Genomic DNA, 17403 nt, shown 5'->3' with positions numbered 1-17403 from the left:
GAGAGCCCATTCCATGATAGCTGCCGTGGCCCCATCGATGATGCACTATTTGCAATGCGAAGCATTTTGTGGACGACGTCGGGTGTTCCTCGTCTAGCATGAGCGCACTGAAAAAAAAAGCATTACTCATGGGTCAGCAAAGTTCCAATGCGAGAGCTTCCGTTACGAAGAATATTACTGAGTCGTTTCTTTTTGTTAGATGCTGCCAATAAAGCATGCCTGAGGTCTATGTACATCGTAGCACAGAAGCCGTTTTCGCTCTGATCAGGGTAAAGCGCTCCTTGGAGAAGACCGTGAAATCATAATCAGCGTGACATCGAGCTCCGCAGCAGTAAGGAAGGAGGAAGATGCTTTCACCAACAGCGAGAGTAAGCACCAAGGTGTGTACGCAGACAAGGCTCCTCTCCTGTAAAGTAGAAAAATGCGGGTTGGTTGCATCGACAACGTCGAAGGAAGTACCCTTCCAGCCAAGCACTCCAAGGGGGAAAGGAGGACTGCTGCAACTGGTTTGAGAGAGAGCAAGCACAATAGTGACAGCTTGCCCAGCACCATTCTTGCAAAGTCGAAATACATCGTCTGAAAAACGCTTCCCCTTAAAGAACGTGTTCCACTGTGCTGAAAAGGTCAACGAAGTCATCGTGTCTGGGAGCTGAATCACGTTGACATTTTCCACTGCAGACACTCGAACCCTGAAGCTGCTTGATACACGAGAAGAAAGAGTCATTTGTAGGCGCTCTCTGGGGAGTAGTTTAAAAAAAATAAAGCCCTCGCCTCCTTCAAACATTTCAGACTCAAAAGCTCCATTCTCTTCGCATATATTGTAGCGGCGCGGGGAACCTTCGTCCTTAGCACCGGTGGCCTTGTAAAAAAGACATTTGGTTCCAATTTGCGCATCCGACACGGAAGATGCGAATAACGACACCATAACTGGGGTTGAGTTGTTCCCCTCGTTTTCAATCAAAAAGCTGGGATTCTCGGCGAATCGAGAGGCCGAAAATGAAGAATCTGTCGCCACTCGCAGCTCCAGAGTTGTTTTATAATCTGATACGGCGTCGTCGAAGGGCCACAGTAGAAGGAATGCTCGCTCGAATATAGCGCCAAAGTCTTCGAACGTCAGCCACAAAACACGGTTCCCGTTCACTTCCTCTGTTTTATACATCTCATACTCGAACTCATACTTGAGGGGCTTTCCAGTCGACGGGACGCCAACCTGGATCAAAAAAGCATAGTGAGCTCCATTTTTTCGGCAAACATCCATTTTCAATATCGCGTATGGCATTCTGCAATACACGCCGCTCTCTTCAAGCGACCGCTCCTCAATCAAGGTATCCGGGGTCGCGCATGCGAACATCCTGTGACCATCCTCACTCAATGCTCGCAGCGCGTCGAACGTGGCATAAGAGAATGACCGACTCAGCAAATTGGCTCCAAAACACGTGCATCCCGTCAGGAGTTCGATACAATCACGCAGCGATAATTCTTGGATGTGGCGGTAACCACCGATTACCTTTGCGACGGCCTTCTCGAGAGCTGCAGCATAAAACGGGCTGCTGCACGACTCCAATCCGACAATGATGCACCTCTCATTCACGTGAATGCATGGCAATAAATCATCAACGCACACTTCAAGGGGTGATCCGCCAACAAAAAAACGAAACACGTACAATCCAGATTGACAGCACCGCTTTTGTAGCAAAAATTTGCTAAGGGCATCATAGAGGCGCAGAACATTCAGAGCAGCACATAAATTTTGGTTGTTGTAGTGTGACGATGGCAAAAAAGGCTCTTTCGATTTTTCCAGCTCCGCGTTCTGAGATGAGTGCAATGCGTGAAAAGTATTCCATCGAACGGCTTCTGCCTCTGCTAAAGGATGGTCAAACATATCGGGTTGAAAATCAAAGTCGCTAAAAACGGTTTCGTATGATGCAATGAAACTGTCGACCACTCGTCTCACCACACTAGGCGACGGCCTCAGAGTCGTGCACAAGATGCGATTCTGTCCTCCCTTACAAAGTCTCCACCTCACCGTATTGGAGACATCCTGGCGTGCCCCTGCTGTGCTCATCGAGCGCAGCGATTCCGCGTTCAAACGATTCAAGTCAGCAATTACCATAATTTCGTCGGCTAGAGAAGAAGGAATGTATGTGTCGTTCAGCACAACAGACACTAGGTTCGAGTTTTCGATGCATAGTTGACGAATGATATACGCGCTTGCGGAATCTAGCTTTATCCGTTGCAGACTCACCTTCGACACACAAGAGCGCAGAAGGGACTCTTTCAGCAGGTTTGCCTCCTCAGTAGTAACTTTTGCGCCGTCTAAGATCAGCTCTTCGATGTCGGGGCGCTCCTCGACATATTGCAGCAAGCAGCGAAAGTGCCTCCTTGGCACGTATATTCTGCTGACATCCAGGCTTGCACTGCTGCGCCCCAACTCCTCCAGAAGCTGCTGAAGAGGGGGTTCATTTAACTCTTTGCAGACAGAAAGATATGCCTGCTCTCGCGTTACCGTCATGAGCCCTTACTTTTTTATTGGCTGTACTCTTGTAATGCTTGTCTCTGCATTCTTGTCACCTCTATAGCAGTCTCAAGAGACTTGAAAAGGAACTAAATTGATAAAGTGCATGAATAAAAGGTAGGAGAGAGCTAGAAAACGAGCGGCTTTCAAGAGAACGCGAGATACATGGAAAACGCTTCAGGTTTCACTCTTGCAACCCAGAACGTTGCACACATTGCCTACTCGAGCACTGAACCAACGACGAGCAGAAGGCTGCTTTCAAAAAAAACGCCCTTCACAGTCCCAGAACAGCACTCTATCCTAACAGGGAACGAAGAGGAAAGCAGCTTGCGCTGCTAGAACCCTCCATGACACGCAGGGGCCACTTTGTGGTTATTTCCGTCACATTGGCTGCTCTTCTCTCAGAAGAAACTTCAAAATAACAGCAGGGTGCAGTACGCCACTCTTTGAGAAGATCCAGAAGTCCCTAAACTCCTCTATGCCACATCGCTTTTGGTAGCTGCGGGGGCAATTTGCCTGCAACGCTGGTAAGCCACTGCGTTTTGTTACTACTCATTTCGGTGGCCAGGTAATGAATAAAGTCTAGCTGGATCGAACAGCGGCAGTAAGCAAGTACATTGCCTCCATAGGGATGATAGAAAATTGCCCGAGTGCTGAGGAGCACCCCATAGACTCCCCCGATAATGCTTTCCGAGACTGTATCACTGTGTTGTTTCGTCCTAAGAGCAGGAAATCGCTTTTTCCTCTTCGACCCATCCTAAATTTCACCTTTTCCCTGCCCATCGCCGTAATAAGAAACCAGAAGTTCACCCGCGAAAAGCTAGCCCACCCCACCGATGTTTCAGCATCAAGGGGCCCCTCAACGATCCTACACGATTTCTGCCGATTTGGCCGGTGCCCGGCGGTTTCCTTCCCCCCCCTTACAAACGCCCCCTTTCACTAGACCAAACAAGCCTTTCGAATTTTCCCTCCCTTGCCGATAAGATAGGCAAACATACCGGATTTGCGCGCAGGCCACCGTTCACAGCCAGCCAGCCCCGCACACAACGGCACTTTATCGCAAGACACGAGAGTGCTGTATGAGAAAACCCTTGAACGCCAGACCCCTTTCGCTTGGTCCGCCATTGGGCCCCGGGCCCCTTTCCCGCCGCCAAACGCGCGCCGCGTGGTCCGCCAAACCCCAGCCCCAGCGCGCGCGATGAGGCCGAGACCCCGCAGCCCCACAGCACGCGCCAACACCTCGGCACGGCCGAGCCTTTGCGCAGTCGCAAGCCCGAGAAAAACGCGAAAAAAAACCATTTCGCAGCGAACCACCATCTCCACAAACAGGCTTGAAAAGTTCTACTTCTGAGTTTCATCGCCCGCAGCGGTGGGTATTCCAGTAAGAAGCCGGCGCCCCGAAAAGTTGAAAGCAGGCACCCACCGCTGCACCCGCCCCGCCTTTCACGCAGACGCCGGCAGCCCGCACATAAAGCACACCTTCATCCATAAAGCCCCTGAGCCAACTGCGCCCCAATAAGGGCCCTACCACCAATGCGAAACCTCAATAAAGAACCAGCCGCATACACGACTTCAACGGAGCATAGCCCAAGATAAGAAACAAAACACACCCCCACGGTTTGCATTTCCACAAGTGATCTAGAGAAAAAAGCCTCCCCAAAGCATCCCTTCTCTCCTCCGAGATGCCGCCCCCGCGTCGCCAGATACCACGGAGAACCCACAAGCCCCGCTCCTGCATCGCGTTTTTCTCTGCGCGGAGTTTGGGCATTAAGTATATTTTCAAAGCAATCCGTGAAACCCGACCCGTTTTATCTCCTTGTGAAGCCAACCGCTTACAGCATGCCCCCCTGGCTCAAGATGAAAATCAAGAAGACAGTGCGCACAATCTTCCTTTTTCGGCCGTTGTATCGCCAAAACCCCTCGAAACCAGAGCGCCCCGCTAATGCCCCTCTGCATACCCTGTGCTCATCCCTCTAAAAAAAACTTTCCATGCGCCAGAACACCCCTCAATTATTAGACTTACTGAGTAATTTGCCCAGCTTCTACCTATGACCCTTCCACAGCTCATTATGCATACTTCAAAGGCCCACCTGTGCGATGTTAGGGCGCGTCGGGTAGTGTAGGGTGCGCTTGCCAATCGGACAGCAGAGCTCGATGCGTTTTTTGCCCCGCCAGATGGGGCGGAGGTGAACCGGAGGCCCGGCTCGCCAACCAGGCTGCACTGCACCGGACACGCGTGGACGCCACCTTTTGCGCGGGATGATGACTCTCTCCCTCTGCGTTTCCCACCGTCTCTCCTGCACACGCATGAGTGCTCTGTGCGCAAACGGTTGATACCTGGTGAAGCAGCGAAGCCCTCTCGCCCTCCACGCCACCATCGCCTTTCACACAATAGTTTCGGGGGAAAAAACGCCCACCCGCCCGCCCAGGAGGTTGCTGACAGGCCCCCGGTAGCGGCAGTGAGGGTGCCCGTCGAAGCTGCTGTCTGTCCCGTAACGGTTGGCTGCGCCGTATTCCTAAATAGTTTGTGTCTTTTCGTTGAACTCGTAACTGCAGCCCGGTGCTACACCGTTGCTGCAAACTGTGAGCGTTGATTATTCTGTGAGCGGTTGATTGCTTTCCTTATTCATAAGTAAATATGGCTGCGCCCAGTCAACGTGTTGCCATGCGGCTCCCTAGTTTCCCCCATCCTGTTAGGGAGCAGACGCGCCGACACCTCACCAGCCCCGTGAGTGGTGTTCGGGTGGCACTGCCTACACGGACTGCGCAGCGAGGGGCCCACCACTAAGTATAAGCGCACTCGCGGGCGGAGCCCGTCTGTACCCCTAGCCCGTCCCGCGAGCAGCCTAATGTCTGCGTGTGCTTTCTCCCATAAAACGATAGTGGCGTGCTCTGTCGACCAGCGTCCCCGGCGGTGTGTGCTCCACGCGCCGTGAGGAGGACGAGGGATGGTCCTGGCCAGAAGGCTGCTTACAGGAGAAATGAGACCCGCGAGCGCAGCGAAGCCGCGGCGAGATTTGCTCCCCAAATGTGGAGGAGGGCTCCTCAAGCGCATGCGACGAGCAGGAGCGTCAGCCACCTACATCACGTTCTTCTCCTCCCCTCACGCTTTCTCCTCTTTCATAAAACAATTTTCCGATAGACATCTGTCTTTATCAATTTACCATCACTGCATTTGCGCTTCCGGCGCTTTTCGGCGTCGGCTGGGCAGGTCCGAGTCGGTGCCGCACCGGGGAAGCACGCGCCCATGATGGCACCCGCGCCGGCCCATGACGAATCGCACCGACCATCCAGTGCACATGCAGCTCCACTTTCTTTTTTCTTCACCCTAACTTTGCCGCAGCGAGGTGGAGAACAGCCCTGGGCCGCGGCCTCCGCTGCGCGCGGGGAAGCGCCTATCGACTGGGTGGCTAGCCAGGCGGTGCTGGCTAGCCGCCTTTCCCGGCGACTCTCACACACAGCGCCGCATGTCACAAGGGATTTGTTCCGCCACAGGGGCCTATAGGGCGTGTGGCCCCCACCCCCGGGCCCCCCGGAGGCAGCGCCTGGGAGGGCGAACGCGGCGCGGCGGTGACGCGGCGTCCCTACTGGGCGGGGGCGCCTCGCCGCCGGGCGCCGCCAGCGATGACCGGCACCGGCCGCGCCCTTTCCACAAAGCGAACGGGAAACCGCGCCGCGCCGTAGTTGCGCAGCCGGCCTTCAACGACTGCGCGCACCGCTGCATCGGCGAGGGGCCGGGGCGTGGGCGTCGCGGCGGGATGGCGGGCCGCCCATGCAGGCGCACCAGCAGAAGCTAGCGCGGCATCCGGTAGCCCCGCCGCCCTTCCCGTGGAGCGGGCTCCGTGCTCTTCAAAGCGCGCAGGACGGGCGCCGCACGATGGTGGCGCTGGCGGGGGCCGCTGGAGCGCGCGTGGCGTGCGAAAAGCGAGCGCCACTGCCGCTGCAGCGGGCCCACGCGCTCCCCCTCCCTCCCCTTCCTCCCCCGAGTGCTGCTGCGCATGGGCCCTGCCGCTACGGAGGGTGGCGCGTGGCGGCGTATGTGCGCACGGGCGCTGCCGGCCCGTTGTGTGCTGGGGTGCAGGGCACAGCTGACGCGCCCCGCGTGGCGCCGACGGGGGTGGCGGATGAGGCCTGCGAGCTGCCGGGGCAGCCGGGTTGTCGTGAGGCGGGCCCCGCAACGGCAGAATGCGAGCACTGTGCGCGGCGCTCGGCGCTGGGAGGTGATGGCGGCAGGGGCGGGAGGCGACCATGCGCGAGGGGGGTCGCCTGCGTGCGGCTGGTCCGCGTCCTTCCTGGGCTCGTGCGGCATGCGCCGGCGCCTTGCCCTGCCACCCGTACGGGAGGGGCCCTGGGTGCTGCCCTGCGCTGGTTGGCGGGATGGGGTCTGCCCGGGTCCGCTGGGCGGGCCGTGTAGGGTCGAGAGGGGTGCGGGGCGGGGGCGTTCGTTGCTAGGGCCAGGGGCGGCGCGTTTTCTCGGGTGCGCTGGCGCCCGGGGCGCGGCGGTTTACCGGGGGCTTTGCGGCGGTGGTTCGGGTTCCATGGTGGTGGGGCGGGGCGGACCCGCTTGGTTGGGTGTCTTTTTTTGTTATTGCCAGGAGACATGTACAATGTACTCCGGGTAGCACCTAGCCCAGGGGCAGGGCACCCAGATGGTCGATGTTGGCTCTGGTTGGTTCTCCTGCACCGCAAGTTGGCGCGTCACGAGGTGGCTGCGGCGCTGGGCTGCATAGGGCAGCTGGTTGTACTGCGCTGTGGCCGTGTCAGCGACGCTCTCCGCGGCAGCGAACTCCTCCTCTGTCTCTTCAAGGGTGGTGCCGAGCGCCACGCGGCATACGACACCCCACAACTCTGCGTTTTTGTCGGAGCGGGCATAAGGCGCGCTGAGGAAGAAGGGCGCCATATCGTTCCTGGGTGTGAGCTGCGCCGCATCTCGGCGCAGGGAGCGGAAGCCGTCTTGGCAGCGTTCCCACGCCGCCTCCTCGTGTGCGCACGCGTACCACAGGTAGCGTTCATGTACCTCGCAGTCGTCACTACACAAGAGGATTGGAGGGGTTTGCGCGACGACGGGCGGGAGCATGTGGTTGCCGCGGTGCAGCGTGGCCATCTCGCCCCGACAGCGCCAGTAGGTCTCCCATAGCGAGACATGGCGGTTGTGGTAGACTCGCACTGCGGCCGCGGAGGCCGTCAGAGTGGCTGGAAAGCGGAACGGCATCGCGTCCACAGCGACGAGCTGCACCGGTGGGGCAGCGCCATGGATTGCCCAGGAGGCAGGGAAGGCCACCTGCTTCGAGAAGATGGCGAGGTCACCGGAGCGAAACTGCTGGAAGCGGCGCACAAACTGACGTGCATCTAGCAGCGACCACCGCGGCTCTTCCTTCCCCACAAGGTGAGCCGCGACGGCTTCCATGACGCGCACCATGTCATCCGAGGCTGCGTCCGCCTCCGGCCCGCCATCGCCTCCTCCCGGCGGCTGTCTCGAAGTTGGCGACGAAATCGACGTCGAGGACGGGCCAGTGGCGGAAGGAGGTGGCGTGGCAGAGCTGCTAGGCGCCGTGCTGAGGAGAGGCAGCAGCTCTGTAAGCAACATGATGCCAACGTCAATGACGTCGCAGTGCTGGCGGTCGGCGAGACTCGGCGCTGATGTGGCGGCAGCGCTGGGCTCTTTGAGTGTCGCGGGGCTGACGGAGTTGCGACCTTCCCAGGTGGGGTAAAAGACACCGAGGGCCGTGTTGCCGAAATCGTCATAGGTAAAGGCGCTGAGGCAGATGTGGCCATGTGTCAGCTGGCAGGCGTGCAGACATGCCACGCATTCTAGAACGTCGTGCAACCATCGTAGACCGAGCGGCACCACCTGGCGCCGCACGTCGTTGACAGAACGAAAGCGTTGCTGGGTAGCCCCACGCACGTAGTGCGCAAAAATCTCGTGACGCTGGCGGTTGTAGAAGATGTGTCGGGCCGAGATGACCCGGTCGCTACTGCAGGCGGATGAGACGGCCACCTCCTCGTTCAAGATGCGTTGTGCGAGTGCACAAACGCTCATTACGCCTTCCCTCTTCTGTGCACCATCAAAGGAGTACCGTTTCAGCCAGCACGGCGTGATCTCCCCTGTAAGCGGGTCGCTGTATAGTGCCTGAAGGAGTGCCATTCCGACCCCCTGTGGGCTCACGACCGCGTCCTCGATCTCCTCGTTCGCCTCAAAGCTGCGCAGAAGCGCGCCAATGGCGTCGCTCTCCTCCGCGCTCTCTACCGGCCCCTCCCACTTAGCGCCGTCGGACGGGTCCTGCTGAGGAGGGCGCGATGTGAACGGGTCAAGCGGGTTCACGGGCTCGACCTCGACGCGCGTGTAGTGAAGGAGGGTGCGCTCACGCTCGAAGGCGACAAAGCGCGGTGCCCAGTCGGGCGGTGCCGGGGTCGCCTCAGCAGGGCTCCTCTCACGGCGACTCTCTCTTCGCATTCCGGCGACGCTTTCCACACACGTGGACGGAAGCTGACGCAGCGTCGGCGTGAGCTCCGGGAAGTGGGCTGCGCAGGTGTTGACCCACTCGGACACACCCACATCCACCTCAGCCGTTTGCTTACGAAGCACGAGGAGCTGGGCTTGATACTCGTCGATCCGCTTTGCGGTTTCAGGGTCACAGGGGAGATCAGGCGTCGTAGAAGATGGACTGCCGCCATCGCTCCGCTGCGCACCGCCTCGCAGTGTGGCGTACTCCAGCCGCAGCTCCGCCAGAAGAGCTTGCATTGTGTCCTGCCGTCGACCCCACGCCTTGAAGTACTCGCTGCACTGCTGCTGTACAGAGTCGAAGGCGTGCGCTGCGTATTCGGCCGCGAGGGCGTTGCTCGCTGTCAAACCGACCTCCTTCACGTCCTCCATGAATGACGAAAAACCCGGCACTGTCCGCGTGGCCCACTTTTCCATGCGGTCCTGCCACGGCGCCCTCGCTGCGGTGCCCGCCGCCTCGATCTGCATGTGAATGCGTAGAAGCGCGTCTAGCGTCTGCCGACCCTCGTCCTCGCTGCGACTGGCGGCTGGACGCCCGTCCGCCTCGCGTTGCTGGCAGGCACGGAAGTAGCTCTCCGCCATTGCCTTGGCGGTGCGCCACAGCTCCAACAAGGACGTGAGCTGCCGACTCGTCTCTCGCGTGAAGACGGCGGCGACGATGGCGCCGCGGGCCTCCTCCCGTTTCTCCACCGCCTCCTCCACGGTCGACCAGCTAAAGGTGCGGAAGACATACTGCCTTGTAGCACAGCACGACGTCACCGCCGCACTCTTCTCGTCTTCCGGGGCCTGCGCCTGCAATGAGATGAAGTACTGCAACCGCTGAAAGAGGCTCACATCTCGATGCAGCTGGGCCCACCGATCGGCATCCTCGGAGACCCGAATGAGCCCAGTGAAGGTGATCACTTCGGCAGTGGCCGTGTAGGCCTCTTGTAGGGCACGCAGTACTCGTGTGACGCTACGCTGGCGCACCGCTGCTGCCGCCACGGTATCCTCGTACTCGTCCTCGTCGCTGGCGCTGTCAATATCACCAAGACTTCCGCACTTCTGCGGTGCCGCCTTATCGCCACCGTCGCGTGCCGCGCTGGCATGGGACGAGGAGGAAAGCGCGGCAGTGACGTCGCGGCGGTGCATCTCATCCGGAGTTCCAGCCTCTAAGGTCAGCAGCCCAAACTGGTGCAGGTCGTTGGCGCCGACGCGCGAATCCGTTGTTCGTCGGAAGAGAGAGCGAAGGTAGTCCACGATGACGTTGCCACGGCGACGCCGCGAGGCGCCATCGGCTGGCGCCGCAGTAGCAGGGCTGCGTTGCGCGCTGCTCAGCAGCGATCCGCAGTCGCTGTCCCACCCCTGGCAGAAGGCAAAGAACTCGAAGTCTTTGTTCAGCTGCGCCGCCAGCTCGGTAGACCCGCCGCGGTCCGGGTGATGCACCAGCAGCAGGGCTCGGTAGATCTGCCTACATTGCGCCCGTTCCTTCACAAAGCCCCACTTTCGCTGGAGTTGGACCACAGCAAAGTGCTGCAGAGAGACGGGCATGCGTGTGATGTCGCCTGAGGCCCGGTAGTCGTCCAGGTCGCTTGCGCTTTCCCACCCGCTTGCCACGCGGTAGTCGGCGTAGTGCTGTACAACGCGGCACGTCTCTAGTGTGGAAAGGTCATGGCGACGTTCCATCAGCACTTCAAAGCGGCGGCGTGTGCCGCGCTCATCCATGGGGTACCCATATCGATTGCGAAGCTGGAGACGGACCATGAGGCGATCGACGTAGTGCGTCAGAAGCGTCCCGATGCAGACGCCCAGGCCAACGGAAAGAACCGTCGCCACAGTGAGCTGGCCAGCCACTGGGATCGCGCTGAGACCAATGAGGGCGCCCACGCCGTGACCGATTGCCATACCAAGGCCCATGGTGGCCAGCTCTTTTCCGATGTGGAGCGCAACGTCGCCCTTGGTGGTACGATAGCCTAGGGCGGTGAGGTCGCCGTGGTGGTACGCCTGCACCGCCTTTACCGACTCGTAAACGACGAACGATGCCGAGATGACTGGGTTGAGGACAGCGCTGCTGGAGAGCAGAAAGCCGTCCGCAATGGAGATGCCCACCTTGCCGATGCCGACGGCAATGCGCCGTGCTGTTGGGCTGATCGGGATGAGTGCGGCACTGCTCTTCGCAAGAGTTGAGGGTCTCGCGCTGCTACCTTCTTCCTGCAAGCGGGTCGAAGCTTCCGTTGTCGCTGGTGGCGTTTCTCGCGAGTTGCTGGACGCAATCAGCGGCATATCTTCGCCAGGAGGCTCTGGGGCAGCGCTGTTTCCGGGTGTGTCCGCAGGAGAGCCTGTGCGCCCTGGTACCTGCTCTCGATTGTGTTGTGACATCTGCACGCAGGAGGGGCGGCGGCTTCGTGCTTCACGGATGTCCCCGGGTGGCGGCGGTTCGTCGATCGCCCTGGCTGCGATAAGGGAGCTCCGACCACTAAAAGAACACGCAGCTAGACGTTTCAGAAGAAGCAAGGCGGAGTGGGTTGGGACGCTGGCAAAGAAGAGGGCGAGTGGGCAAAGGAGGCGTATATGACATTGCTGGGGGAGCGGCGAAGAGACAAGGCCAGCTGACGGTGAGCCTTTAGGTGGGGTGCGAGGTGCTTCCTTGGGCAGGTATGCTGCACTGGAGCATACTGTGAAAGCAAGTGGAAGTGCGGTGGCGGTGGAGACGCTGCGGCAGCGTCTGTGAATACCCCTTCGCTGCAGCACAAACAAATTCCTGTCCACTGAGGGCCCGTTTCCTCTCCGCCATGCAGCGGACGAGCTCAGCTGCACGCCGCTCTCGGCCCTTTCGCAGGCTCATATCGCTCGCTGCGCAGCAGCCCTGCAGAGACGCATGAGAGCCATGCGCCGGCGCAGCATCCACAGCGCGGGACCCCCCGCTGTGGCTCCACCCGCCTCACGCGGCACAGGTGGCCCGGCCTGCTGCATCTTCCTCCCCCTCCCCTCAGGGGCGGCCTCAGGCTCCCTACACCAGTGGGTGCTTGCCAGGCCCGGGCGAGGTGCGTCCAAGCCACGCTTCCATTTTGCCCTGATCACAGGATCGGGGCAATTATGTCCAGTATCCCCGGCAGCTCCCCCGCAACGCGACTCAGGGGATCTGACCGACAACACCCCCAGCGATACATCGCTCTGACCCTCCTACGCCGTAGGTGTTGGACCCTGTGTCGCCCGCGGGCAGCAGTTCGATGTGTGTGTCTGTGTGGAAGGGAGGTGAGGGGGCTTTTTGGATCGTCCCTCACCTCCCTTTCTTCCTTCCACACACAAACACACACACAAAAAATAGTCGTGGTACTGCACGCCGGAGACACAACGTGCTGAGCTGTGCTCTCCACCATTGGAGTACACGAGCAGGAGAGAGGAAAAGTGTGTCATGCGCTCCGCTGCTGTGCGTGTGTGTCCCGTGATTTCGCCAGACCGGGCACGGCCGTGCTACTCGTAAACGCTACGGTGCATTTCCTTCGCTTCCCTTCTGTCGTGTGTGTGCTATCGGCATCCTCGTCCTCTCTCACCCGTCGCTGTCGTGCGTGTCCTGCGCGGATGACTTCTGCGCTGTCGGCGTAGCACCCGCCACCGCCGGCAGTGCAGAGGGTGATGATGTCACCCACCTTGACGTCCACAATGTTTTTGCCGCCGATGTTGCGCGGGTGGTAGAGCGGTGTGTGCTCTTCCCTCATCCACGGGCCGCGACCCTCGTCGTGCAGCATGTCGTGCGCGTTCTTCCACGCAGGCGCGCGAGGGGTGGCTGGAGCCGAAGTGAGGACTGGCACATAGAGCATGTTCAAGCCCCGCTCGCCCCTGCCACCACCAAAGAGGCCCTGTGGCTCCAACACGCGCCGCTCCGTCAGCACTACCGCGGTCATGTCACGCAGCGCAAGCACACTGCGCACCACGCCGTCGCCGCCGCGGTAGCGGCCTGCACCACCTGAGCCGCGGCGGATGTGGAAGGTTCGCAGCAGGATCGGGTAGCGCGCCTCGAAGATTTCTGGGTCAGTGAGCCGCGTATTCGTCATGTTTGTGTGCACCGCAGCCGCGCCGGGGAAGGTAGGGCCGGCGCCGCTGCCGCCGCAGATGGTCTCGTAGTAGGCGAAGTCACTGGAGCCCAGAGTGAAGTTGTTCATGCAGCCGTGAGAGTTGGCGACGGCACGCAGCGCCATGAACACCACGTCCGTCACGCGCTGGCTGGTCGTCACATTGCCCGCTACCACTGGGAGGTCCTCGTCGGGGCTCAGGATCGAGTTGGGGGGTACCACTACCGTGATCGGTTTCATGCAGCCCTGGTTTAGCGGTATGTCAGCGTCGACGAGGCAGCGGATGCAGTAGATGATGGAGGAGTACACGACGGCGGTGGGGCAGTTGGTCGAGTTCATTACTTGACTGCCGGACCCGGTAAAATCAAATGTGGCTTCGCCGCTCTCGGGGTGGATGGAGATGCGCAGGCAGATCGGGGTGCCGTCGTCCATGTAGTCCGTTGCCTGCAGAGTTACCAGACCCGTGCCCACGCTGTCGCTATCTGCAGCTTCGCCATACTCACGAGCGATGCGCTGCAGCACCCTGCGTGCTGCGAGCTCGGCGGTGGTTTGGATATGCCCCATGTACGCCTGCACCACCTCCAACGTGTAGGACTCGATCAGGCCCTGCAGCAGCTGAATGCCGCGGTTATTGGCGGCCACCTGCGCACGGAGGTCGGAGACGCTGTCCTCGAGGGTGCGGCACCCGGACATGCCAGGTAGCTTGCCGGGGGCGAGCAGGGCCTCGCGGATGCCATCCTCGTTGAAGACGCCTTGCTGAACCAGCTTCAGTGTCTTGATGGCAGCCCCTTCTTCAATGAGCGCATTGGAGAAGGGCGGCATCGACCCCGGCGTTGTACCGCCCACGTCGGCGTGGTGGCCACGCGAAGCGACATAGAACATGATCTTGCCCTCGTGAAAGAAAGCGGAGATGACGGTAATGTCGGGCAGGTGGCTGCCGCCGCAGGCGGGGTGGTTCGTCAGCATGACGTCGCCTTCCTTCCACTCCGATCCGTAGTGGTCGCGCTGCCAGCGCACCGCAGCCCCCATTGCCCCGAGGTGCACCGGGATGTGCGGTGCGTTAGCGACGAGGTTACCGTCGGAGTCGAAGATGGCGCAGCTGAAGTCCAGGCGCTCTTTGATGTTCGTGGAGATGCTCGTCCGCTGCAGTGCATTGCCCATCTGCTCTGCTATTGACATGAAGCGGTGGGAGAAGATGGAGAGCGGGAGCGGGCGCAGCTTCGTCGTGAACTGCTCCACGACCTGCGCCGTGTGGATTATAACGTTGCCCTTGTCGTTTGTGTACGCCGTGGACTCGTGCTCCAGCAACACACTTGTCCCGTTCATGATGAGCAGCGCGGGGCCACGAAGTGGCCCGTTAGCGGGGTCGACGCTATACACGGGTATTTCCTCCCAGCCAGAGGCGAAGTAGCTGCGCGTCATCGAAAGCGGTCGCGGCGACACCTTCGCCTGGGTGGTGTACGGCGGTTGCAGGAGCTGCCTCCGCGTGGAAGTCGCCTCGCTTGCCGCCTGTGCCTTGCGCTCGGACTGGCTCTGCAGCGTTCCGCGTGCGCGAATGCGCACGCCATCGATGATGATGCGACGGGTGCCGCTCAGGACGAAGCCGTATTGCTGCTGGTACTGCGTGAGGTAGAGGCGCTCGAATTCGGCTGCGCTAAAGGCAGCTGATGCAGCAGTGGACTGGTGATCGCCCTCCGCGATCATCAGGCTCGTGTTGGTGCCCTCGTACTGCATGCTCAGGAAGCGCTCGATGAGAACGTGAGCGTCGTCGAAGCCAAGTCGATGCAGTTGGGCCGTGGCAGAGGCGATGAGGTCCTTGAACTGCTGCTCCACCACCAGCTCTAGCCCCTCCATGCGCAGGTCCAGTCGTACGCTCGCCATGCGCTCCTCAACAACGTCTGTCACACTTGCCCCCACCGCGCTCAGTATGGAGGCGAGGCGATGCACGTAGATCCTGTTCATGCCCAAGGAGCGAGCCATGGCACACGCGTGCTGGCCACCGGCACCGCCAAAGACCGCCAGCGCGTGCTCGGCGCAGCGGTAGCCGTTGGCCTCCGTGATATTACGAATTGGGCGGCACATTGCCTCGTTCGCCACAAGGACAAAGGCAAAGGCTAGCTCCTCGATCGACATGACGGGGCCCGTGCCCGTGCCCCCACTGCTGCAGTCGCGTGCGATCTCGTCGGCCAAGGCCTCGAAGAGCCTCACAGAGGCGCTCTTGTCGAGGGGCTGGTCCGCCTTAGGGCCGAACACCTTGGGAAAGTAGTCCGGGTGCAGGTGACCCAGCACCAGATTTGCGTCCGTCACTGTTAGCGGACCACCCTTGCCGTAGCAGGCAGGGCCAGGGTGCGCGCCGGCGGAGGCGGGTCCGACGTGAAACATTCCGTTTTCCCATCGCAGCAGCGACCCACCGCCAGCGGCGACGGTGTGCACCTGCACCTGCGGGGCCTGCAGGGGCGTGCCCGAAATCTCCGCCTCAACGGTGTGGTGCACTATCTGCCCTTCGCACCTCGAGACGTCCGTGCTGGTGCCGCCCATGTCAAAACCCACAGCCTTCACGGTGGCACCCAGGTCTTCGGCGCAGGTGTGGGCGTACCCCACCACCCCACCAGCCGGGCCGCTAAGGACGGCGCGATAGCCGTAGAAGGTGTCCGCGCTCGTCAGCCCGCCGTCGCTCTGGATAAAGTACAGCCGCACACCGGCCAGGTTGTCCGCGAAGTTTGACTTGAAGGAAGCAATGTAGCTGAGGATGAGGGGGCTCAGGTAGGCGTCCACGGAGGCCGTGATGGAGCGCGGCACGTACTTGATGAGCGCCATGAGCTCACTGGAGAGCGAGATGGAGGAGAAGCCGACTTCCTGCGCGATCTGCTTGACCTGTTGCTCGTGCACGGCATATGCGTACGAGTGGAGAAGACACACAGCCACGCTTCGGATGCCGATGTCGTAGGCTGCCTGCAGCTTCTGCCGGATGTCGTCGGTGTGCAGGGGCTGCAGCACATCCACCACAAAGCTCTCCCCGCAGCGCACCCATGTCGAGGGCCATTCTGCCGGAGACGCGTACGCGGCCTGCTCGTTTTTCGATACAGGTCGAATGCGCTCGTTCGCGCCTACCACCTGCTCCGGGAGCGCCTGTGCCTTCACGATGTTCAGCGCAAACAGGTGCGGCCGCGCCTGGTCGCGAATGGTGAGGATGTCCTCAAAGCCCTCGGTCAGCACCATTGCGCAGCGTTCGCCATTGTGTTCCAGAAGTGCGTTCGTTGCGACCGTTGTGCCCATGCGGACTTCATCCAGGTGTGACACGTCTATCGGTCCAGTTTCGCCCACCGTATCGGAGAGGTACTTACGCAGAATGCGACGAATACCTTCACTCGGGGCATCAGGGTAATGCTGTGGGTCAACCGAAAGCAGCTTCGTGACTTCCTCGATCACTTTGCCGTCTTCCTGAGTGACGTGGGCGACAATGTCGGTGAATGTGCCGCCGCGATCAATGGCGAAGCGGAAAGAGGGGTAACGCTTCTTCTTGGCCGTGACTTTCGTCGACATGGGCGAGGCTCACACAGACACGCAGCAAAGCGGCCGCCCCAAGAGAAAGCGATACACGCTAAGGCACGGCGAGGGAAACACTGAGAAGACTTCTCCTCCTACAGGCGCTAGTTAACACATAAAAAATATATAAATGTGCGTGCGTGCGTGTGTAGTGGTGGTGGTGGTGGTGGGGGCAGCGAAGTGGCGCGGACTACGCACACCCGTGTAATGTCAAGCACTCACTGACACAGAGCGATAGGGAGGGAGCGATATATCTGTGTATGTGTGCGTCTCCAGTAGTTCGAGAAAGCGGCACAGGGGTGTTGACGTACGTGTGCGCATGGAAAAAGGTGCCGTTGCGCTTGTGGGTGACTGTGTTGGAGGGGTGGAGGAGGTGTGGAGAGAGAAAGGGCAGAGAGATGACAGCCAAGGCAGGCAATGGAGGAGGGCAGGGGTGACATGGCTAGCTGAGCTTTGTCAAGGAGAGAAAGGAAGCGGTGGCGGAATAAGTGTAAAGAGGAAAAGGACGACGGCTGTCGGTGCTGGCCACATGTATGCGCAGACGTGTGTGTGCGTGTGTGTAAACTCTGCCCCACTTCTTCGCTCTAGACAAGCTCATGTCTATACATAGATGTATACACTCCCCTCTCTCTGTCCATCGGGTGCGCGCCACCTGGGCAGGGGATGCACGAAGCGCGGGACAACGATGTGGCGGGGCCAGAGATACGTGTCGAGCAAGCGTTTACTTCGTCTCCTCACGGCGAACGAGGGAGAGAAAGCAGCAGCGACACTCCTCTATAACCCGCACA

At 60.1% G+C, this 17403-nt stretch overlaps 3 protein-coding genes across 3 annotated transcripts; all 3 read right to left on the bottom strand.

The window, feature by feature from the left end:
* Positions 1 to 226: 226 nt before the first annotated feature.
* On the bottom strand, positions 227 to 2512 carry LSCM1_06753 (uncharacterized protein; the record flags this gene model as incomplete). Its single annotated transcript, XM_067324161.1, has 1 exon — positions 227 to 2512. The coding sequence occupies one exon, from the start codon at positions 2510 to 2512 to the stop codon at positions 227 to 229; it is 2286 nt and encodes a 761-aa protein (XP_067179508.1).
* A 4588-nt stretch (positions 2513 to 7100) lies between these two features.
* LSCM1_06752 (uncharacterized protein) lies at positions 7101 to 11375 on the bottom strand (the record flags this gene model as incomplete). Its single annotated transcript, XM_067324160.1, has 1 exon — positions 7101 to 11375. The coding sequence occupies one exon, from the start codon at positions 11373 to 11375 to the stop codon at positions 7101 to 7103; it is 4275 nt and encodes a 1424-aa protein (XP_067179507.1).
* A 1034-nt stretch (positions 11376 to 12409) lies between these two features.
* LSCM1_06751 (uncharacterized protein) lies at positions 12410 to 16612 on the bottom strand (the record flags this gene model as incomplete). The annotated part of the gene is made up of 1 exon (XM_067324159.1): positions 12410 to 16612. The coding sequence occupies one exon, from the start codon at positions 16610 to 16612 to the stop codon at positions 12410 to 12412; it is 4203 nt and encodes a 1400-aa protein (XP_067179506.1).
* Between the last annotated feature and the right edge of the window lie 791 nt (positions 16613 to 17403).

This window comes from Leishmania martiniquensis, chromosome 18 (genome assembly GCF_017916325.1).
Source record: "Leishmania martiniquensis isolate LSCM1 chromosome 18, whole genome shotgun sequence".
NCBI lineage: Eukaryota > Euglenozoa > Kinetoplastea > Trypanosomatida > Trypanosomatidae > Leishmania > Leishmania martiniquensis.
The sequence above is the reverse complement of the archived record's forward strand: the minus strand, read 5'-3'. Positions and strand labels throughout refer to the sequence as shown.